This window comes from Frankliniella occidentalis, unplaced genomic scaffold, assembly GCF_000697945.3.
Source record: "Frankliniella occidentalis isolate FOCC.00 unplaced genomic scaffold, Focc_3.1 Scaffold7, whole genome shotgun sequence".
NCBI classification, from domain to species: domain Eukaryota; kingdom Metazoa; phylum Arthropoda; class Insecta; order Thysanoptera; family Thripidae; genus Frankliniella; species Frankliniella occidentalis.
In genome coordinates, this window is record NW_026267137.1 from 2498380 (window position 1) to 2522472 (window position 24093).

At 37.5% G+C, this 24093-nt stretch overlaps 2 protein-coding genes across 2 annotated transcripts; one reads left to right on the forward strand and one right to left on the reverse strand.

Moving 5' to 3' along the window:
• Positions 1-322: 322 nt before the first annotated feature.
• LOC113206640 (dynein axonemal heavy chain 10) lies at positions 323-22316 on the forward strand. The gene is made up of 64 exons (XM_052273540.1): positions 323-683; positions 1079-1329; positions 1408-1836; positions 1948-2208; positions 2311-2369; positions 2454-2687; positions 2765-2905; positions 2992-3284; positions 3375-3555; positions 3630-3869; positions 3958-4148; positions 4233-4431; positions 4512-4759; positions 4844-4988; positions 5068-5217; positions 5300-5438; positions 5523-8262; positions 8349-8544; positions 8621-8857; positions 8936-9162; positions 9230-9591; positions 9676-9801; positions 9890-10143; positions 10220-10408; positions 10482-10654; positions 10741-10906; positions 11033-11191; positions 11282-11545; positions 11637-11894; positions 11982-12399; positions 12483-12667; positions 12797-12826; positions 12956-13048; positions 13141-13293; positions 13374-13485; positions 13561-13775; positions 13860-14048; positions 14132-14236; positions 14318-14566; positions 14652-14829; positions 14912-15055; positions 15140-15269; positions 15354-15549; positions 15617-15814; positions 15894-16038; positions 16121-16307; positions 16441-16464; positions 16629-16821; positions 16903-17052; positions 17139-17326; positions 17401-17622; positions 17712-17814; positions 17891-18071; positions 18164-18318; positions 18396-18614; positions 18700-19768; positions 19901-20043; positions 20130-20463; positions 20545-20676; positions 20795-20818; positions 20927-21138; positions 21223-21390; positions 21489-21815; positions 21902-22316. Exons 2-64 carry the CDS (start codon positions 1092-1094, stop codon positions 22046-22048), a joined length of 15417 nt encoding a protein of 5138 aa, XP_052129500.1. The 5' UTR covers positions 323-683; positions 1079-1091; the 3' UTR covers positions 22049-22316.
• On the reverse strand, positions 22182-24053 carry LOC113206642 (TIP41-like protein). Its single transcript, XM_052273604.1, has 7 exons — positions 23941-24053; positions 23781-23837; positions 23471-23644; positions 23207-23389; positions 22868-23090; positions 22583-22741; positions 22182-22501 (listed from the first exon to the last, which is right to left on the reverse strand). The coding sequence occupies exons 1-7, from the start codon at positions 23949-23951 to the stop codon at positions 22355-22357; spliced, it is 954 nt and encodes a 317-aa protein (XP_052129564.1). The 5' UTR covers positions 23952-24053; the 3' UTR covers positions 22182-22354.
• Between the last annotated feature and the right edge of the window lie 40 nt (positions 24054-24093).

A 24093-nucleotide genomic window follows, 5' to 3' on the forward strand; every position in this document is an offset into this window, starting at 1 on the left:
TCTTTACTAACGTCATGCCGATTAGGTGATGTATGTGTCCGCCACGGTCAGCTTTTACAACAAACACACAAAAGAAATGTTCCCAGACAGCTATCGAACGCGTTATGATGCACAGGCGTTTAAAGGTTTTCGGAGGGGGAACAGACCAGACGTCCTTAGGTTCTGTAGCTTTTAGAGTACCTACCTGCAGAAAAATGTGTCTAAAATGCACACCTTACACGTAGGCTACACCCTTGCCCTTTACGGTCGAAGGGGTTCCAGGACGCCAGATGATATCGCACGCCCGCAAGACAGCGGTGTCCAGTGGCTTGCCTATCCTCAGCTTCGCAGGCTGAAGCAGACTGTTGCTGCGGAAATGGGGTGGGTTGTGTTTGAGAACTTTATTCCTGCGATCGATTAAGGTTTCAACATTCAAACATGGCTTGCGACTGTAATTATGCATGGATGGGAGAAGGGAGGACAGTATCCCACCCGCCAACACTTCGAAAACCCCATGGCAACGATAATTCTGTTTGTAAACAACTCGGCTGGAATTGCTGTACAGCGACTGCGTGCTTGCTTTTCGTTGCCATTGCTCCATCGGAATACCACCTTCAATGGAGTTCTTTTGCTCCAATTTTGAGTGTGGGTGACGATTAACATCAGTTTGCGAGATGACATCAAGTGAATAAGAAGATAGCACGGTAAGTTTTCCCACCCAGGAGTGCACCCTAACCTCGTTGTGATCTTACTAAACCTCTTATATTCCTGAACCTTTGCCTCCCATGATTAGTCGGAGGAACACGTTTCCACTCGGCGCCAAGGCCTCTCCATAATCCTTAAGCTTAGCATTCCATCTCTACCTATAAAACTGTATGAAGTTTCTTTCATCTAAATGTTTGTAAATGCAATACGTCAACACAGAGAGCTGAATGATTTTACATCAAAATACAAAATTCCTAACTGAATTTTGAATTCACATATTTTATCTCATTTTTAAATTAATTTGAAGTTTCCTAGATATAATCTGTGTAAGACATGGGCAGACTAGTGTTCTTTGGTATTTAATTTTTAATTAACTTACAAAGATTTGTTACAGAGACCATTTTAAAATGGCTGACTACCGCTTGGACTGGGTAAAAGAAAGAGCGTTGGCTTTCCTTGATGAAGAGGATGAGGAGTTATTTGATGACATGCTTGCTCGAAATGATGGAGAACTGGAAGATCGTTTGCTGTCTTACCTTGACGATGACATCATGGGAGCTCACGATATTGGCAGAAAGTTATTCTTTGTGTACAAGACTTATTATGAAAAAATTGTGAAGGAAGAAATTGTGGTGGCAGAAGAGGGTAAAACATAATTTTGTAAATACAATTTACTTCTACATTATTTTGTGAAATGATTCTATTGAATCTATTCCATTCCAGTTGCTCCTCCAACACCTCCACCTCCTGAGCCTGAACCAGAACCTATCATAAAGAAAGGGAAAGGCAAGGGCAAGGGTGTGAAGGGAGTGAAAGGGGCTAAAGGGGCCAAGAAAGTCAAAAAGGGGAAGAAAGACCGAGATGACTCCCCTCCTCCTGTCCCTGCTGAACCAGAAACAGAGCTCCAGGTTGAAATAAGTGAAGGAGATGGGGCAGGAGACAGCCCTATAGACGAACAGTTGCCTGGAAGTAGCCCAGTAGAGACTGTTGAAGCAGTTACTGAAGAGGGAGAAGATGGGGAACCTCTGCCAGAAGAACCCACATCAGAGGGCAAAGATACACCAGAAGTAGGCGAAGACAGGTCTGAGTCTCCAGAGGCCCAAACTGGGTCCGAGGCTGGAACTGCTCAGTCTTCGCCTTCTCCTGATGAAGGTGAATACTTAGATGTTTGAAGGCTTTGTATCAAATTGAAAAGAATTTGAGGCAAGCCAAATATAAATTTATAGTCACATTTATCTTGTTCTGTTTTTTTCCTTTGGTCAGGGGCTGAGGAAGAGGAGAGAGAAAGTCCTTTTGATGATGACATTCAGCAGGACTCAGCAGCAGAGGAAGATGTTGGCTATATGTCCTCAGAGGAACAAGGCCCGTCCCCAGAGCTCGAAGATCCAGGTGGTGGAGGGGAAGGAGACGCAGCACGAGAAGACCTGGAAGCTCCGGAGACCCCAACCAAGAAAAAGGGAAAAAAAGGAAAGAAAGGGAAGAAAGAGAAGAAAACTAAAAAGGGGAGGAAAAGTCCCACAACTGGTGAGTGCATTTTGTTTTAGTTTTTAGGCACTCATCCTTTTTGGCATTTTCCTCAGTTGTTTCTTGTATCTGTGTTACTCTATTTATTATTTTAAATTTTAGCGGTAGAGATGGTTCCTGCGGTGGAGGAGATTCCAGAACCTCAGTACATTTTTGTTTCTGTAAGTAGTTTCTTTTTGTTCTTGCACCCTGATTGGAGTTTACAGAAATTTTTCAACATTTACCTTATCTGAACTGTTTTTCAGAAAACCATTGAGCGAGTCATTCATGCTCCTCAGCTGTATGGGCATTTGGGTATGTTAGATGAAGCTGAAAGATCTGCTCCAGGACGCCAGTATGTGTACTTTCTTAGAATATCTGAGGAAGGGATTCCTCTGCCAGAAGGTCCGGGTGATGCTGCTGCCGATATGCCCAGGCATTTTATAGTTGGCTGTTGCTCATCTAATTTTATCAGTTCAATGGCAAAACTTTTGAAACAGGTAGGTAGTGCCTAAATTTACCAATTATTTTGTTTCTGGGATTTAAAACACCACTTTCAATAAAAATTTCTTCAAAGGCCTACATACCATTAGTACAAAAGCAATTTCGAGAGCCAACTTCTTCCTCTGAAGGTGAACATGATACATCATCAGTAGTGAGCAGTGCTATATTTAAACGCCCTTCAGATTATCGACGTATGTGCCTTAACATACTCATGGTAAAATATAATTTATATATTGCAGTTTTCTGCTCAATTCCATACTTCTTAATCTTAAATCAGTTATCGATGATTATGTTTTACAGACTGAAAAGAACGCGAAAAAACCAAAACCAGTCCCTAAGCAAGAGATTGGCTCACTTTCAGATGCAACAATTCAGTCTGCTCAAGAAGTTTTGGAAGCAGCTCAGATCGCGGAAGAGCAGCAAATGTCAGCAGTTTCTTCATCTCTGAATGCTGCTATATCAGCAGCATCTATTGGCCCAAGTGGGGATGGGCCTGGGAAGCACCTTGATGAAAGTAATGTTGAAGATGGAAATATGCCTACAAAACAAGAATTATTGAGTGATATAAATTCCTTTATATCATCTGTTGATTGGTAACACGTTTTTTTGTTGTTTTTTTAAAGCAGTCTCTCAAGGGATTTTTATGTATTTTAAAATTATTTTTAAAACCTTCCATCTTTTAGGACGATTGAACATCTTGAGGGAGATATGATGCTCCGTGTTCCTGATATCCCCAGTTTGTTCATTCAAGGAGCTACTCCTGAAACTCTTGCAGCAGATCCTAGCTTAGTCACTGAGCTAGAGGGGATTGTTACCTCATGGGAAAGACATATAGATAGCGTCATTGATCAATTTTTAGCAAAGGTAAAGGCTTCATGAATGTTATTATAAAATTTTGACTCTGCATGATATGTTTTTAACTTTTACAACGCTCACAGAAACCGGTTGGAGAAGGTCCTCTAGCTGAATATGAGTACTGGCAAGAGCGAGATGCTGGACTTAGTTTACTTGTGGAACAGTTCAAAGCCCCCACAGTTCTTTTGGTACTAGATGTTCTTGCTGCTGCATCTTCCAACATAGGACAGTATTTTGAAAATTTTAAATCTGAATTTATGGTTCATTATGAACAAGCAAGATATAATGTAAAGTTTTTGTCTACTGTTGTTCGGCATTTTAAGGTAGTCTTCACTTTTAATCATCGACTTTTATTTTGCATTACATCATAACACGCAAGGTTCACTCAGATGTCAAATTTTATCTGTGCAGACTGTTGAAAATTGCCAAGATCTTGGTGTAGTGAGAGATTCTTTACCTGCTCTTATTGATGGACTTCATATCCTGTGGGTGGTCTCAAGATTTTATTGCAATGAGGAACAGATGGTTCCCCTTTTGCTTCGAATATCAAGCACACTCTGCAACAAGGCATCATCAGCCCTTCAAGTTAAAACTCTATTTAAGTATGACTATCTCATACTAACAATTCAGAAGGATATATTTAAGTTAAAATCATTTCTAACTTGTCAATTACACTCTCTCCACAGACGTCCTCTGATTCAAATTTTGCAACAAACTAAAGAAGCTCAAGAAATGTTACAGATGTGGCGTAGCTGTTACATGGAAACCCGTGCTCGCATTGAGTCTTCTGGCAAAGGCCAACGCTGGGAATTTGATAAGAACAAGCTGTTTGCAAACAGTGATTACATTGCGAAAGTTTGTGGAGATTTGCATCAAGTTTCCAAAGTAAACTTCCATATGAAAGTTCTAAAAATTTCTAAACTTAATTCACTTATGTAAAAAATAATAATTGTATTTAATTCTAGATTATTCAAGAGTTTAGAAACATCTTTGGCCAGGAGCTTAAATCTATAATAAGTGATCCAGCTCAAATTGATGCTGTTGTGAAAAGAGTCGAAGCCTTAGTGGTTCCCATTGAAAGTGCAGATTTTGATATCTACTCCAGGGGCTACGCGGAGAATTGGGACGCCCTCATGGGCTCATTTAAGCAGCATGTACGGAGACTTGAAGAAGAGGCAAAGTTTTTCATTGATGAATCTTTTAAAGCACTCAGGTATCCTTGGTTTACAATGCAAATTTTAACAGATTACTCCTTTTTTTTTGTTGTTAATAAGAAAAATGAATTTTAAATCTTCAGATCATCAACTGAGGCTTTGGAAATGTTATTGAAGTTCAAGCATATGGAGACAAGAGAAGCTATTCAAGAGCAGCTTATGACTAAGTTTGATTTGATCATGCAACAATTTAGCAAAGAAGTTTCAAATATTGAACACATCTTCACAGTAAGGTTCTAAAAAGTCATTCTAGTTCTGTTCTAATTATTTTTTTCTCTTATTAGAAAAACTTCTGTACCCTATTTAGAAAGGAAAACGCCATCCTCCTTTGCTGCGCAATCAGCCTCCCATCGCAGGAGCTATCTTTTGGGAGAGATTGTTGTTTCAAACTCTTAAGCGTCCAGTTCTTGTCTTCCAAAATGTGGAAGATTTAAAGCAATGTGACTTGATGAAGGAGGTAATACAATTTTTTAGCCAAAGCGCCATTATTATTTTTTAAAAGTCAAAATTCAAGGTTTAAGATACATTTTTTTTCTCAGGCTTTTTCCGACTACCTGCAATTAGGGAAACAGATGCAGCAGTTTGAACTGAATCATATCAACTCTTGGATTGCCAAAGCTCAAGAGGATATTAGGCAGGCTATGACTCGAAATGTGATGCGCTTAGAAGAGAGTGTCCGTAAGTATTTACCACAGAGGTTGGAATAATAATTTTAAAACAATCTATGCATATAGTTCTTTTTTAAAATTTTCAACTTTTCAGATGCTTGCTTCAGAAAGAGCAACAAGTTCTCATCTCGTAATGGTCGTAGACACAATATGGGTATGCAGAGATCTGCACCACGCATAATACGCATGGGATCCCAACAAACTTTTACATCCAGTCAGTCATCAGTAACACGGATTGGCCACTCAAATGCTATCACAACTCGACATAGTATGATGTCTTTCAGTCAAGGGGCTTCTCAGGCATTTGGTCTAGGATCTGTGGCTATTGGATTGAAATGGGCAGCAAGAGGACGCTCAAAGACGGGAAGCAATCAAAAAATGCTATTTCCTGGACCCTCATATTCTTTCACTTGGGAAGATTTTATAGGAGACACTGTCCTTGTAGAAAACAATTTGAGGATGGAGGTTAATTTTGATTCAGAGTTACTAAACATAATAGCTGAAGCTGAGCTCCTGGAAATACTTGGGTACGATTTACCAGTTCCTATAATTATGGTGGCCCATCAGAAAGACAGATTCCATGCAGATTATCAGGCCATTTCAAAACTTGTAGCAGATTATAACAACTTGGTTGATCGTCTGGATATTCCACAACTTTTGTTCGTGAAGTCTCATTTGAAAGAAGTTGAAAAGCAAATGCAACCAGGACTTTGCAGAATCAATTGGACCTCACAAGGAGTAAGAGATTTTGCTGTGGGCTGTCAGCAAGTTCTGAGAAATCTCGTATCCCTGGTCAGTCAAATGGAAGCAGTGTCTGTGGAGGTCTCTCATCGACTTACTCAGCTGGAGCAGCACAATCTTTTCTATGCTAGACCTCCGGATAGCAACTCAGAGGTCTTGGCTTGCAAATTATTTTTTGCAGAGATGGATATTAAACGATCTGAAAGTGTTCGCCAAATGATGAGTCTTTATGGCGACCTGGGACCAGTGCTAATGAAATTAGAAGGTTTGGTCTTACAGACTAGTAGTGGTCGTGCTCCTGTCATGGCACACTCATATCAGTCCTGGGAAAGCCGAACATTTTCAACATTTGTTAAATTTGTTCTCCGCAATTTAATTGATTTTGATCGCTTCCTCGTGGGCAACACTGCATACTTTCAAGTAGAAACCCTCTTGATTGTTCCAGATGTGTCAATGAGGCCCACGACTGTAGAAGTATATAATATTGTTATTCACAGTATTAAGGACTTTCTTGAACGATTAAAGTCATTTCCCAGATGGATGCATGGAACTTGTTTGGAGTGCCCTCTACAACGATGGCCTGACTCTGACAAGACTCATCAATATACCATGTTTGAAGATCTTGTGCAAGTTCAACAAGTAAATGATATGCTTTTAAAGCTTCAAGAAACAGTACGCAGAGTTACTGATGAAGTCCAAAAATACTTGTTTAGGTGGAAAAGGTACAGAAACCTTTGGGCATTTGACAAAGTTGTAACTTGTGAAAAGTTTGCAATGAAAAATCCATCACTCTTGCAGTATGATGAGAGGTTCAGTTTTTATTCACAGCGTATAGCTGACTTGAATGATATTCCTTCTTTTCAAGATATTTTCTGCATCAGGATTAACCTGGTTCCTCTTAAAGAAGCAGTTACATACCATGCCAATGAGTGGAAAGCGTGCCTTGGACAACACTTGTCTGAAAATACTCATGATATGCTTCATGACTTTTGTAATCAATTAAATGAGATGAAGAGAGATTTGCAGAGCCCAATTCAAGATCTTGAATCCTTTAAGTTAGTTTTACAAACAATATGCACTGTTCTGAGTATGAATGTAAGTGCTGAATTATTGTATAATGAAGTAATGGAACGCTACAAGACCCTCAGAGCACACAATATTTCTGTAAATGAATCTGATGAGACTCTTGCGGCAACTCTGCCAGAAGCATGGAAAGAACTTTATGTGGCTGCGATGTTAAGATCTCGTAATCTCCAGAAAACCAAAGCTAAATTTGCCATTACGACTCAAGATGAAATATATGACTTTCTCGCAGAGTGTAATGCATTTGTGCAGAAATTCATTGCTGAAGGTCCTGGCTCTGTGGGTGACGATCTTGAGAGAGGTTTTAGACTCATGGACGTGTACAGAGATGAAATTAATGCCCTCCTTAAGAAGAAAGTGGATATGCAAACAGCTGAGAGACTCTTTGATCTTCCATTGACTGACTATTCAAACTTTTTGTCTGCAGTAGATGACTTTAACCATATGGAACTTATATTTCAACTATATAAAACTCAAAAAGCAGCAAGGGATGGTTGGTCTAAGACTCTTTGGGTTAACCTGAATCCAGTAGAGCTTGTTGATGGAATGGAAAGCTTTTTGAAAGAGTGGAAGAAGCTTCCAAAAGGGGCAAAACAATTGGAAGTTGCCAAAACCCTTGAAAAGCGCATGAAAGAGTTCAAAGGATGTGTCCCTCTTTATGTTGAGCTGAAAAATGAAGCAATGCGAGAGCGACATTGGAAAACTCTCATGGATAAAACTGGAGAGCATTTTGATATGGCAGCTGATCGTTTCACTTTAGAAAATATGTTTGCCATGGATTTAGCCCGCTATACTGATGTTGCTCTAGAAATAATTGGCTATGCAGTGAAGGAGCTAAGTATTGAAAAAGGTGTCAAAGACATATCCGAAACATGGACAAAGCTAAGTCTTACCCTTACCAAACATCTAAAGGGATCAGAAGATAGAGGATATTTACTATCAGCTGTCGATGAAATTTTGCAAACTCTTGATGAGCATACAATGAGCTTGCAGAGTATGTCAGCCTCTCAGTGAGTAGCATTTAATTAAATGTTGTGTCTTTTCAATTTGAAGCCCACAAAGTATTTACATCATTTATGTTTTTGTAAACAACCAGGTTTGTGGGCCCTTTCTTGCCTGTAGTGCAAAGATGGGAACACAACTTAGCTGTAATAGGGGAGGTTCTTGAGGAATGGACAAGTGTTCAAAGAAAATGGCTTTATTTGGAGGGAATTTTTGTTGAGGGTGATATTCGCCATCAACTACCTGAAGAAGCCAAGAAATTTGATTCAATTGATGCTAGCTATCGCAAGGTAACAAAAAATATGTTGCCCAATTTCAAAATTAGGCATTATTAAAGTCAACCTATAATACAATTTCCTGTTTTAGATAATGTTTGATACAGCACGGAATCCCAAAGTTTTGGACTGTTGTGTTGTTCCAAGTGGTAGATTGGCTGATCTTCAGGCCTTAACATATGGACTTGAGAGGTGTCAAAAAATGTTAAATGACTACCTTGAATCAAAGCGGAATGCTTTCCCAAGGTTCTTCTTTCTTTCTGATGATGAATTGCTCTCAGTTTTGGGTAGCAGCCAAGTTACATGCTGTCAAGAACATATGGTCAAGGTGTGTTTCTTGATGCGTTTTGAGGTGTAATTTGTTTGCTGAAGATGACATGTTTTAAAAATATCTGTAAACTTTCAGATGTTTGATAATATTGCAAGCTTACAATTGGCAAAAGATAATCAAGACTGTAACATTGCCTCTGCTATGATTTCATGTGAAGGAGAAATCATGGAATTTAAAAAACATGTTTTAGCTGAGGGTCGGGTTGAGGAGTGGATGAATCTTGTCCTATCTGAAATGCGTACCAGCAATCATTATATAACAAAAAAGGCAATTTATGATTATGGGAAAGTTCGTCGTCCAAGGTACGTAAAAACATAAAGAGTCAATATTTTGTATTCGGTATGTACATTTTACTCCTATATTTTACAGGTGTAATTGGATGTTAGATTACCAAGGCATGGTTGTGTTAGCCAGCAACCAAGTGTGGTGGACAGCAGAGGTTGAAAATGTGTTCGAAAAAATAAAAAGAGGGAACAAAAAGGCAATGCGGGAATACCTTGAGCAAATGAATAACCAACTGGATGAGCTGGTCGTCATGGTTCGGCAAAACCTGAGCCGCAATGATCGTAAAAAGTTTAATACTGTCCTGATAATTGACGTACATACCAGAGATATTATTGAGAACTTTGTCAGGGATAGTGTGATGGATGCACAGGAATTTAGTTGGGAGAGCCAATTGCGGTTTTATTGGATCAAAGATGTGAACAACCTCATTGTCATACAATGCACTGGTAGGAAACACTGATTCTTTTCAAATTCCTGGAAATATTAAAGTTCTTATAAAGTGGCTGCTTTTTTTGTGTGTGTTTGTGCAGGAAATTTTGAATATGGATATGAGTATATGGGCCTGAATGGCCGCTTAGTGATTACTCCTTTAACTGATCGCATCTACCTCACAATAACACAAGCCCTGTCAATGCAGCTTGGTGGAGCTCCTGCAGGTATGACTTTAAAATTGCTTCTTGTCTTAATATTAATTGTTTTTATTTCCTTAACTGTATTAATGTATTTTACTTTATGCTTACATAGGTCCAGCTGGAACTGGCAAAACTGAGACAACCAAAGATTTGGCAAAAGCTCTAGGTTTACTTTGTATGGTTACAAACTGTGGTGAAGGCATGGATTACAAAGCTGTTGGGAAAATTCTCTCCGGTCTATGTCAGTGTGGAGCATGGGGCTGCTTTGATGAATTTAATAGAATTGACATTTCTGTACTGTCTGTCATTTCCACTCAGCTGCAAACTATTCGAAGTGCCCTGATCATGAAAATGTCACGTTTTAATGTGTGTTATTTTACTTGTGTATTTCTTCTTGTTACCTCAACATATCTGTTTACATTAATTTTTCTCAATTTTCTAGTTTGAAGGCCAGGAAATAGCTATGGACTTAAAAGTTGGTGTCTTCATCACTATGAACCCAGGATATGCTGGTCGAACAGAATTGCCTGAATCTGTTAAAGCACTTTTCCGACCAGTTGTGTGTATTGTACCTGATTTGGAACAAATTTGCCAAATAATGCTATTCTCAGAGGGTTTCCTACAAGCTAAGGTGATGTATTTTGGTATAGTTATAATTCGGTTTGCAAATAAGTTTTCTTTGTTTTTAAATTGAATATTTTTAGGTCTTAGCCAAAAAAATGACTGTATTATATCATCTTGCCCAAGGCCAACTTTCTAAACAAAATCATTATGATTTTGGGTTGCGAGCTTTGAAGTCAGTTCTTGTAATGGCTGGTGAATTGAAGAGAGGTTCACCTGATCTTCCTGAAAATGTTGTTCTTATGAGAGCGTTGAGGTATAACAATTTCATTTTTATCCATAGTTTAAAAGGTGGAATTGTACAAAGGGATAATAACTGTTCACCATACTACTTTATTTTAGAGACATGAATTTGCCAAAGTTTGTGTATGAAGATGTTCCTCTATTCCTAGGTCTTATTAAAGACCTATTCCCTGGCCTAGAGTGCCCTCGAGTGACATACCCAAACTTCAACACTGCTGTTGAAGAGGCGTTGCAAAGTGATGGCTATATACTTCTTCCTGAACAGGTAACAAAATTTTAGATTTTAGTAGAGCTTTATACTGTTTTGTTTTTGAGGCCTAAGGTATTTTCTCACATATATTTTTATTTATATATGTACCTATGTATATTTTACAAATATTTTCAAATTCAGGTTGATAAAGTTGTACAAATGTATGAAACAATGATGACTCGTCATTCAACTATGATAGTGGGACCCACAGGTGGTGGTAAAACTGTTGTAATTGAAACACTTGTAAAGGCACAAAATGCTCAGGGATTGCCCACTAAACTGTACATTCTCAACCCAAAGGTAATTGTCCATTTATTTTTTCTGAAATGTGCTTTGCCGTCTCCCATTTTTAAAAAATAAACATGACTTCATTCTCTTTAACTATTTTAGGCCTGCTCTGTCACTGAGCTATATGGTATTTTAGATCCAGCATCTCGAGACTGGACTGATGGTCTCTTGTCCAAAATATTCAGAGACATAAACAAACCTTTAGAGCAGCCTGACAAACCAGAGAGACGATACATTCTATTTGATGGAGATGTGGATGCCTTATGGATTGAAAATATGAATTCGGTGATGGATGATAATAAATTACTCACTTTAGCTAATGGAGAGCGCATTCGCCTTCAACCTCACTGTGCTTTGCTCTTTGAGGTATTTAAATTGCATAGTACTAATCTGACTTTGGTAAGAAGTGGTTTTTCTAATTTTGATGTTCTGCCTTTTTTTTCACTCTTGTTTAAAGGTTGGAGACTTGCAGTATGCCTCTCCTGCCACTGTTTCGCGAGCAGGAATGGTTTATGTTGATCCCAAAAATCTAGGCTACCAGCCTTACTGGCAAAGATGGCTTACATCACGCCTTAATCCAGAGGAGAAGGATGTTTTTGATGGATTATTCAATCGCTATGTCCCAAACCTTCTTCGTTACATTTTAGAGGGATTGAAGGGCACATTAGAGGGTGAACCTTTAATGATGGCTGTACCTCAGACTTCTCTAAATCTGGCAAGTATTCAATTTTCTGTACCTTTAAATGATCAAGCTATTTAAAAGGTATATTAATGTTTTGAATTGTATATTCTATCCTTGAAGGTAACCCAGCTTTGCTTCATGCTTGATGCGCTAGTTCCTGTGCCACATCCTGATGACGAGGAGGAGATTCCTCGTATAGAGCTGGTTGATCTAGGGACAGGAGAAGAGGAAGAAGAGGTGGAGCAAGCTCCAACACCTGGACCAGCCCCGCCTCCACCTGACCCTCGTCTCCCCCCTGGTCATATTCCAGAGGAGGAGGCACCTGAAGCATTATCTGAAGATGAAGGAGAGGACCCTTTGGTGGCTTTGGAGCGGATGGCTCGTGCTGAGCTACTAGAATGTATCTTTCTTCAAGCCCTCTACTGTTCACTTGGAGCTCCACTCGTTGCTTCTAGTAGAAATCCTTTTGATGAGTTTGTCAAACAAACTGCAGGTATGATGTTGATTGAAGATTCTCCGGACAATCCAGCCTCTTCTAGTAAGTCTTTAATTTTTTTAATAATTTTTTTGAGGAAACCAGTTTGGCCACCACTTACTATTTGTCTACCTTTGTCTTCACAGAATACCTCCCCTCTGCAGAACCAACACTTTTTGATTATTTCTTTGATGTCGAGAAGAAGCAGTGGTTTGCTTGGAAATGGCTCGTTCCAGAATACATTCATGACCCTGAGAAGAGATTTTGTGAGATACTTGTTCCAACAATTGACACTGAACGTACAACATGGTTCCTGCGCTTAATGTTAAAGGTGTGATTTATTGCATTTTGTAACTCTAAGCTTGCTTTCATATTATACTATATTTGTATTCTGCTGGTTCTTAAGCACATTAATATAAGCAAAAGTTTTACTTCCTACTTGCTTTGCTTGCTGCCTTAGCATTACTTTAAGGATCGAATCTTTCGCAAGGTAAGTAATTTCTATAATGTGTTCCAGATGACTGTTTGCTTATTTATTGTTTTCAACTGATTTTTTTATTGTTTTTTTTTTTGAGAAGTGATGTTTATCTAGAGATTTGTAATCATTTTGTTCATCTAGGTGAAGAGACCAGTTGTTCTAGTTGGTGACACTGGGACCTCAAAATCTGCCATTATGTTGGATTTTCTTCGCCAATTAAATCAAGAAGTTTATGTTAGTAAACATTTGTGAAACTATATTTTTGTGCTACCACTCACAATATTAAGACTAAACATTAAATTTGCCATTCTTTAATATTATTTCAGGCTCGATTAAATGTTAACTTTTCGTCACGGACCACATCAATGGATGTTCAAAGAACTGTTGAGTCTGTTGTTGAAAAAAGGACTAAAGAGATTTATGGGCCTCCAGTAGGAAAAAAATTAGTAATTTTCATTGATGACCTCAACATGCCTCAGGTAAATTTCCCTTTTTGCCTCAGTATTTTACTAACTAATTCAGGGATAAATAATCAAACCTTGAACAACAACAATTTTAGGTTGATACCTATGGTACTCAACAACCAATAGCTTTACTAAAGCTGCTTCTCGATCGAGGAGGCATGTATAACAGGGGCAAAGACTTAAATTGGAAGCAGCTGAAGGATATTTGTAAGTATTAACATTGCTCCCCTAAATAACCCCCTCTCATTGCTAATATCTTTTCCCATTTCTCTCTTTCTCCAGGCTTTTTTTGTGCCATGGGCATTGCAGGGGGTGGGCGCAATGCTGTTGATCCTCGATTTTTATCTCTGTTTGCTGTGTTAAGTCTGGTTTTTCCATCAGACGAGACATTAAAATATATCTACAACTCAATATTATCTGGACATACAAAATCATTTTCTGAAGAAGTTCGTAAAGTTGTGCCCACATTGGTTGACATTAATTTGGGCTTATACAAGGTTGGACTTTTGTTAGCAGACATAATAATCTAATCTGTTTAATGCTCATTTTTTGACATTGTGCTCTTAATTTTTTTGTGTTAGATTGCTTTACTTCAGTTGCCTCCAACTCCCTCTCGCTTTCATTACATATTTAACTTAAGAGATTTATCTCGCATATGTAGTGGTATGGTACTTACACAACCTGAACTTTTTGAGCAAACACGACAGTTTGTCAGAGTTTGGCGAAATGAATTCACCAGAGTCATTTGCGATCGCCTCATCACACCTGAAGTAAGTACTCTGTTGACCAATTAATTTCAGCTAGTAATAGCCATTCTTTCTTTATTTTGTTTTTCAATACCCACTTATTTCAGGACCAAGCCTTAATGAGAGATGAAATGCAAAGGATGATTGAAGAATATTTTCCAGAAGAAAAGAGGCAAAGTCTGATGAGCAATGAAGAAACATCTTTACCTGAAGTAACAGAATGAATAGTTGGCTTATTTAACTTGTTTCTACACAATTATTTTTCCTTTTATTTTTATGTTTGCTTGCTTCAGGTCAAAGCTGTGTCCAGCACCGATCAAATTGCATCAACGGGAGACGAAGCTCAAGAGGGCTCAGAAGAGGGTGATATTCCTAAAGTTGATGAGGAAGAACATGTCGTTGAAGAGGAGCTTTCATTCCAGGAACATGTTTTGCGAGATCCCTTGCTCTTTGGAGATTATCGAAACGCTCTTCATGAAGACGACCCAAGATGTTATGAGGATCTCATTGACTATGAAGCTGTCTATCACCTTTTGCAAGAGGTTCTTAAATTTTCTGCCTTATATCATCTCAAAGAGAAATTGATTCTTTATGTCTAATGTTTCAACCAACCACTAACTCTTACAGATACTTGTTGAATACAATGAGTACCATTCCAAGATGGATTTGGTTTTGTTTGATGATGCTCTTGAGCATATAACACGAGTTCATAGAGCACTCCGTACAAACAGAGGTCATGCATTAGTAGTTGGTGTTGGCGGCAGCGGTAAACAAAGTATTACAAAGCTGGCTGCATTTGCTGCAGGTTTGTATATTTAAATATATCAAAATTGTGGCTTCATACACAAAATTTAGGTGGAAGACTGTGTAATTGTTATTTTTGACAGGTTGTGATATTTTTGAAATCTCACTGACTCGAGGTTACAATGAATACATGTTTAAAGAAGATATGAAAAGGCTCTTCTATATGCTTGGTGTTGATAGAAAAAGCATGGTTTTCTTATTTACTGCAGCTCAAGTTGTTGAGGAAGGTATGTTGGAAATTGAAATGTGAGAAAAAAATAATTTCAGAATACTTTGGTAACCGACAGTGCTGTTGTGTTTTGCTTTACCAGCTTTCTTAGAATTCATCAATAATATCTTGACAATTGGTATTATACCAGCATTATTTACGGATGAGGAAAAAGAAAATATTATGAGTTCAGTCAGACCTTTTGCAGTGGAAGCTGGATATGCAGTTAGCAAGTTGGTATCTAAATTCTAATTTCTTCATTTGTTGCCTTTGTGTATATAGAGCCATTGACAAATATCGCGTATCAAATTTTTCAGGGATGCTGTGTGGAACTACTTTTTAAATATTTGTGCCAACAACCTCCATATTGTACTAGCTATGTCTCCATCTGGGGACAATCTTCGCAATTGGTGCCGTAGTTTTCCTGGTCTAGTCAATAATACCTACATTGATTGGTTATTTCCTTGGCCATCTCAAGCTCTTCTTGCTGTTGCTCATGTCTTTCTTACAGATGTATGTTTGTTATTTTTAATTAAGTACATCTGTAGTTGACAAATGTTTTGAAGACTTCTTTTTCTAGGACCCTAAAATTCCTCAAGAACACCGAGATAGCATTGTGGAACATGTGGTGCACACTCATGAATCAGTACGAGAATATTGTCAAGATTATCTTATAAAACTAAGAAGGAAAACTTATGTTACTCCAAAGCACTATTTAGATTTTATTAAAGTATATTTGCATCAGTTGGACATTAGAGCAGCTGAAATCGATCAACAGGTGCTGTCATTGTAAATTCTTGTCTCTTTAAGAGCCATGTTAAAAATTTTAAGCTAAATATGTAATTTGTATATTTCAGTGCAATCGCTTAAAGGGTGGCATGGTGAAAATGCAAGAGGCAAGTTCAGAGCTGGATCTTCTAAACCAAAAGCTGGAAGTGCAAAAGAAAGTTGTTGCTGAAAAGCAAGCTGCCAGCAATGTTCTCCTTGCTCAAGTTCGGGAAGGTATAAAAAATATGTTAAATCTCTCTCCTTCACAAATTTGTGGTTGTTTTTCATGTTATAATTGTTCTGGATCAATTTGTAGCTACCGAGTCAGCTAATCAGAAAAAAGATAAAGCTACTGAGAAAAGTATTGAAATGGAGCAGCAAGCAAAAGTCATTAATACTGAAAAGGGTGAGGCACAAGAAGTTTTAGCTGAGGCTATGCCTGCATTGGAGGCAGCTCGAGCTGCTTTAGCAGAGCTAGAAAAATCTGATATTACTGAGATAAGGTAAAAACTAAACTACTATGAGTAAAATTTAAATTTCAAAATACATGTACCTACTACCTGTAATAGTTTCTTTAGATTTTTCACTGAAATTCATCATTATCTCTAACTTTTATTGCTTTTTATGCTGCTTAAGTGATGATGCATACTGGGAGGAGCGGTATGTCAGGCTCATATTCTTAGTTTAGCTTGGGTTTTGTGTTCTGTAAACAGTACTTATGTACTCTTTTATCATTTCACACTCATAGTGTATTTAAATGTTATTTCTTTGGACAAACATTGTAAATACTGAGTATCATCTAAAACAATAACTCTTAATTGCAGATCTTTTGCTACACCACCAGAGGCTGTTCAAATAGTATGTGAATGTGTGGTCATAATAAAAGGTATCAAAGAAGTTAATTGGAAGTCAGCTAAAGCAATGCTCAGTGATCCAAATTTTTTGAAGAATCTTCAGGCATTGAATTGTGACAACATCACTCAAAAACAAGTGCAAGCTATAAAAGCTCATATGAAAGTATGATCTCCCACGGTTTTTGAATTGTCCTAAATTCTTAGTGTGTAAAGTGTGCATAATTTATATTTCTCTAATTTTTAGAAATGCAATTTAGATGGCATGGAAAAAGTCAGTAAGGCTGGATATGGACTTCTACGTTTTGTTGAGGCAGTTTTGGGGTACTGTGCTGTGTACCGAGAAGTGAGACCTAAAAAGGAAAAAGTTGCAGCTCTTGAGGCAGAATTTGCACAGGTAAAAATATTCTGAATATTTCAAACTCTTATTTTTATTTTTTCCCACTTTAAAATTTGCTGAGTCTGCAATGCATTACTTTGCAGGCCACAAAATATTTGGATAGTTTAAATAGAGAAATAGCTAAGGTGGAGAAGATATTAGCAGAGCTGAATGACAAATATGTAGTTGCGATGGGAGAGGCACTTAAGTTACAAGAGGAAGCTGATATAATGCAACGAAGACTGATTGCTGCTGACAAACTTTTTTCTGGACTTAGATCTGAAAACGAAAGGTCAATCTCTAATTGTGATTTAAGAGGCCTCTATTGATCTTATTCTTATTCTTATTATCTTTCTTGTTGCCTAGATGGACTCATGACCTTGCTAAACTGCACGAGGACAAGAAGCAGTTACTGGGCAATTGTATTTTGGCAGCTGCTTTTCTGTCCTACTTGGGTCCCTTCAGTTTTGAGTATCGACATACTATGCTTCATGAGGACTGGGAACAAAGCCTTCTTGATAAAGGCATCCCTCTGACACATCCTTGGAAAGTGCAAGAGCACCTCACAACTGATGTTGAAATTAGCAAGTGAGTAATACTCTCCTTTTATATTAATGACTGACGTTGTTGACATACTTTAATTTTGTTTAATAACATATGTCGATTCTAACTGAAAGGTGGACTTCTGAAGGGCTTCCACCAGATGAGCTTTCAGTACAAAATGGTATTCTTACCACACAAAGCAATTGTTTCCCCCTTTGTATTGACCCTCAGCAGCAGGTATTCAAATTTTTATTTAAAATACACTGTAGAAAAAATTTTCCTTCCGTTTTCTGTGATTTTCTTTTCCTAACAGGCATTGAATTGGATTAAGAGGAAGGAAGAAAAGAACAATTTGAGAATTCTAACATTCAATGATGCGGATTTTTTAAAGCATTTAGAAATGGGCATAAAATATGGACATCCTGTTCTATTTCAAGATGTAGATGATCACATTGATCCAGTTATTGAAAACATTCTTTCCAAAAATTACAAAAGTATGTTCATTTTTTATTTTTTTTTAATGTGTTGTGCACCAATTTTTTGATTTTTCTGATGATTGCAATTATCATTGTTATTATCCAAACAGCACCACCAGGGCGATGTTATGTTATGCTTGGGGATTTAGAAGTGGATATTGATCCTAAATTTCGTTTGTATCTGACAACAAAACTTAGCAATCCCCCTTTCAACCCTGCAATTTATGCTAAAGCCACTGTTATTAATTACACTGTTACCTTAACTGTAAGTCTTCTTTATGTCATACTCATTTAAACCATTTCTATTTTTTTCCCTTTTCATTTTACTATTTCTCTTTGCAGGGTTTGGAAGATCAATTATTAAGTGTCGTAGTTCGTAACGAAAGAGCAGATTTGGAGGAAAGAAGAGAAGAACTCATTGCAGAAACTTTTGAAAACAAAAATCTTCTCAGTCAGTTAGAAGATGCTTTACTGCGAGAATTGACAACATCTACTGGAAACATGCTTGATAATCAAGAGCTTATTGAAACTTTAGAAAATACAAAAACAAAAGCAACTGAGGTATGTCTTATGGATCCATTTTGACTTTGCCTGAGAATTAGCTTTAAATTTGAGAGGGTTTACAAAAAGTATTTCATCTCAACAGGTGACAAACAAGCTAGAACTTGCTGCTTCTACAGCTGCTGACATAGACGTTTTAAGAGATGGCTATCGATCTGTGTCTCGGCGAGGTGCTATGCTGTTCTTCTTGCTATCTGATATGGCAACTGTGAACACAATGTACCAATATTCACTCTCCTCATATCTGGAAGTGTTTGCCTATTCTCTAAGAAAAGCCCTTCCACATACACAACTATCCCGGCGACTTAAAAATATAATTGTAACTCTCACCAAGAATGTTTATGACTATGGTTGCACTGGAATATTTGAGAAACACAAACTATTGTTTTCCTTCCAAATGGCGATGAAACTGCACAAGGCAGAAGGTACTGTCAGTCAACCAGAATTGGATTTCTTTATCAAAGGTGACGTCTCACTAGAGGCTCTTTCTCGACCTTCTCCTGCAAATTGGTTGACGGGGTGGCGAGATATATTGAAGTTATCTCAAGATTTCAGTGATGACTTTGCTCAGCTCCCCAGTGACATTGAAAATAACTTATCTATTTGGCAAGAATGGTATGACTTTGATGCTCCAGAAGACATTCCTTTTCCTATGGGGTATTCTGAACGGATCAGACCTTTCCAAAAACTTATGATTGTGCGCTGTTTCCGGGTGGATAGAGTGTACCGCGCAGTGACGAAGTACATAATTGAAACAATGGGCCAAGAATTTGTTATGCCTCCTGTCATAAGCTTAGATAACATTTTTGAGCAGAGCTCACCTCAGATGCCAGTAGTTTTCATTCTAAGTCCTGGTTCTGATCCGACATCTGAGCTTATGAAACTTGCTGAACGGTGTGGAAGTGGTGGTGGTCGTTTCAAGTACCTCTCCCTCGGTCAAGGACAGGAACAACTTGCAATTTCTTTGCTACAAACAGCTGTGTCAAGGGGTCAGTGGCTCATGCTTCAAAACTGTCACTTGCTGTTAAAGTTTTTACGTGATTTAGAAAAACAATTAGAGGCAGCAGGAAAACCTCACCCTGATTTTCGTTTGTGGCTGACAACCGATCCCACACCCGGTTTTCCTATCAGCATTCTTCAGCGTTCCTTAAAAGGTAAAAAGCTAAAAAAAAATATTTTTTTTAAATTATTTATTAAGAGCAAATTGTAGTCTTGAATATTATCTAATTGTACCATTTATAGAATTCAACTCTGACTGAAATATTGATTTATTTTTCACATTCCAGTGGTTACTGAACCTCCAAATGGTTTGAAATTAAATTTAAGAGGAACATTCTTCAAAATATCTCAGAGCTCTTTAGAACACTGTGTCCATCCTGTATTCAAGAAACTTGTCTTTGTTCTGGCCTTTTTCCATGCAGTTGTGCAGGTTTGTAATTCTGTTGTAAGTTACTGTATTTGTCAACAATCTAAATATCAAGCACAATTCATGGTTTTGCCCCTGTTAATTTGTAGGAAAGAAGAAAGTATGATAAAATTGGATGGAACATTTGTTACGACTTCAATGAATCAGATTTCAATGTGTGCTTACAAATATTAGATACTTATTTAACAAAGGCCCATGTAACTAAAGATACAAGAATTCCTTGGGGAAGCTTGAAGTATCTTATTGGCGAAGTCATGTATGGTGGACGTGTCATAGATAATTTTGATCGACGTATTGTTTCCACTTACATGGATGAGTACATGGGAGATTTCTTGTTTGATACCTTCCAACCTTTCCACTTTTATAAGGATGAAACTGTTGATTACCACATACCAAATGATACAGATAAGGATGGATACATTGGTTGGTTCAATGGTTTTCCAAATCAATGTATAATCTTTATTTTGTGTTGAATTTTAAGGAAAACTTATTTTTATATCGTAGATTTTATTGAAGAGCTGCCCTTGATTAACAGCCCAAATGTGTTTGGTTTGCACGCCAATGCAGAAATTGGTTATTTTTCGCAAGCTGTTAAGGAAATGTGGAACCACCTCATCCAATTGCAGCCACAAACTGGTAAGAAACTCCTCTTCGTCTTCTTTATGATTATAATCCTAAATGCTTTTGAAGGTAAAAACTTTAAGACAGTTCTGATGTGTTTATAAATTTTATTATGATCATAATTTTCATGCAGCAATTAGGATGGAATTAGATTCAGGTTTGGATGTGCTTTTTTATACGTCAAAAATTTTATCTTCTTCTGACTAGTTATATTTTTAATATTTTGACATTGTTTGAAGATTAAAACTGAAACTTTATTCAACAGGAGACATATCTGCTGGCGTGAGCCGAGAAGAGTATATTGATAATGTGGCAAAAGATATATTTGAGCGTTTGCCTCCTCAATATGAGGTGGCTCGAGTACGCAAGGGCATAGAAATGAACATAACTCCAAGCATAGTTGTGCTTTTGCAGGAACTTGCTCGTTTCAATCGTCTTATACAATGCATGCAGTCAACATTGTCATCTCTTCGTAAGGTGAGCCAACTAACTGCGAAAAAGTGTTAATTTTATTCTATTGTTATGTTTTTTCAATATTCTAATTTTTTTTCTCTTTTAAAGGCTTTAGCTGGGGAAATTGGGATGAATTCAATTTTAGATAATGTAGCATCATCTCTTTACAATGGACAGCTACCAGATGAGTGGCGCAGGCATGCTCCAGCTACTTGTAAATCCCTTGGGAGCTGGATGCAACACTTTGAGAGACGAAATGATCAATATCATGCATGGGTACGGCAATTTTCTTAACAGTTTGTGTCTGAATAGTTTTATTTAATAGAAATAGACTTATTTCTTATGTACCCCAATCTCTTTTTTTCATCTCTTAGACTAAAGGTGGAGATCCCATGGTGATGTGGCTCTCAGGCCTACATATCCCGGAGTCTTATTTGGCAGCATTAATCCAAACAGCATGTCGGAAAAATGGATGGTCTTTAGATCGCTCTGCGATGTACACAACTGTAACAAAATACCGGACATTAGATGAGGTTGAGGAACGTCCTGACCAGGGATGCTATGTGATAGGTCTATACCTGGAAGGTGCACGCTGGGATGTTGACAATCAGTGCTTGGCCAAGTCTTTCCCTAAAGTTCTCCAAGAGGAGCTACCTATCGTGATGGTCGTTCCAGTTGAGGCTTATCGACTCAAGTTACAAGTATGTCTTTTGCCCTGTTTAACTTATATAGTAACTTTGTTTGTTTGTTTTGGTATAGAGAGTTTCTGTACAGAAAATTGTTTCAGAATACCATCAAGACACCAGTCTACACAACATCTCTGAGGCGTAATGCCATGGGAGTAGGTTTGGTATTTGTTGCTGATCTCAGCACAGAAGAGCATAGCAGCCATTGGATATTGCAGGGTGTTTGTGTAGTTCTTAACAGTGACTGATAGTTTGAGTGCAAAACAATGATTGTATCCTTTTTAAGATGTAAAGGTCCATTCAATGGAAGACCAAATAAGAACATTTGGCAATAGGGCTAGCATATTTAAATGCAAGTCAGTTACCATAGAAAGGAATTAATAGATTTGCTCATATTTCTGTATTTCATTTGATTTTAGTACTATTTGACAATTTTCACAAGATTTCAAAATCTTGTTTTTGTAAAATTTTAACAATAAAGATGATAAAACTTTAGATCCGGTAAAAAAAAAACACTTTATACAGTTCTAAAAAGCATATTTCTTTTACTTTCCTTATGATCCTGGATTAGGAACTATGGTGGTGACCTCTGGTGATGGTTTACTAGAAGCTGAGGGAAGTTTCAGTAATTCAAATGTTGATGATTTTATAGGTAATAGAGAGTTGATTTCATTGGGATCGGTCAGTAAAGCTGTTGGCACCTGCAATGTGAAACAACAATCCTTATGTAATGAACAAAGGGAAAATTAAAACCTATAATTCCCATCAAAGGCTAGTCTTACCCTAAGATCTTCTATTTTGCTTTCTCGACCAGTAAACTCTCTTATGATATGTGCAGTTCCAAACTCATGATAGAGTCTAGTATCATTTATACGTACAAGAACATTATCAACCCTGAGAAAAAATCTTAAAAGTATGAAGAATCCAGTTGGCATGACTCTCTGGAAAAGAAAAAAAAAATCCAGAAAAATAGAAAAAACTTTGCAAATTACATGAGACAAAATTAACAAGATTAATTTGTCAAAATATAAAAATATGAGATGAGTAAATTCAAGAAACTTCCGTACAATTTTAACTGAGCAGATAGCAGTTCCATTGTCATGCAACTCATCTTCAAACAGAGTGACATCAGAATAGAACATTATTTGCTCTCGCCTTTTTAACTTTTCCATATCTATATGGAGGTGGGATGATTCTGCTTCAAGTCCTCCAAATAATGTTCCCTTATAGTCAGTTGTAAACGTCCAGTCAAATGGCTTTGCCTCATGATCAATATGGGGCTGATCGGATCTAAAACAAAAGTTTTTATTAATTTCTTCTACAGAACACCAGGATAATAATTTTCTTAAGGCTTTTAAAGGATATTTCTACTACATATGAGTACAACTTTTGTGCTTTGATCTCACCGTGACGCTTTCCATTCTTCAGCACATGCAATTTTAACATCTCTTTTACCACTGTCAACCATCTGCAAGGCACTCAGAGCAGTAAACTCAATTCCAAAACCAGATGGCTCATGCAGAAGACTCAATTTGTTGTCCGGAAAAACCATGTCAGGAATATGATGAAGATCGAGCTGCTGATTGTACCTAGCAATAGATTGGAAATTACAAAATCTTTTCTAGCTTTAAGGATTTCCATAGGACAATGTGTATATGATGCTGTCATACAGGCAAAATGAGCACAAATTACTGCCGTCAACACATTCCACTTCATGATCACATTTAGACTTCAGAATATGACTCTCACAAGAGGTCACTTTCCACCCACAAATTTTCAGTTCATTTAATCCGGAAGGCTTCTGTGGTTGTGATGAGCTGTCTTCTCCAATTTGATTTGGCACACTGCAAGGAAACAATTCGTCATTATTTATCTAGGGCTCGATTTTGAGATGGAAAGGTATTAGAAAATCAGGGCCCAAAAATAAATTTTCATTGTTAATTGTTTTTTCTCGTGTGTGTGTGTTTTTTTTTTAAATACCTCATTATGTTGTGGTTGACAATCCAGACCCTAACCCAAGATGGTGTGTTGTGCACACTTATAAAAAAGGAATGAAAATAATCCGAAAGGCACTTAATTAGTTATTTATGCTGCAACCACACAAAATAGACAAAACGACTTGTTCAGTGGCTGAAGGTACCGGGTGATCATTCATTCGAAGAGGAGGAATATTGAAATAAATACAATTTCTTCTACGAAGTGACAGATTTGTAGTCGGCAACTGACGCCTTCACGCCTATGACAATAGATTTTTCATACATGATGACAGATGACAGTCTAGACTGGAGAAGAA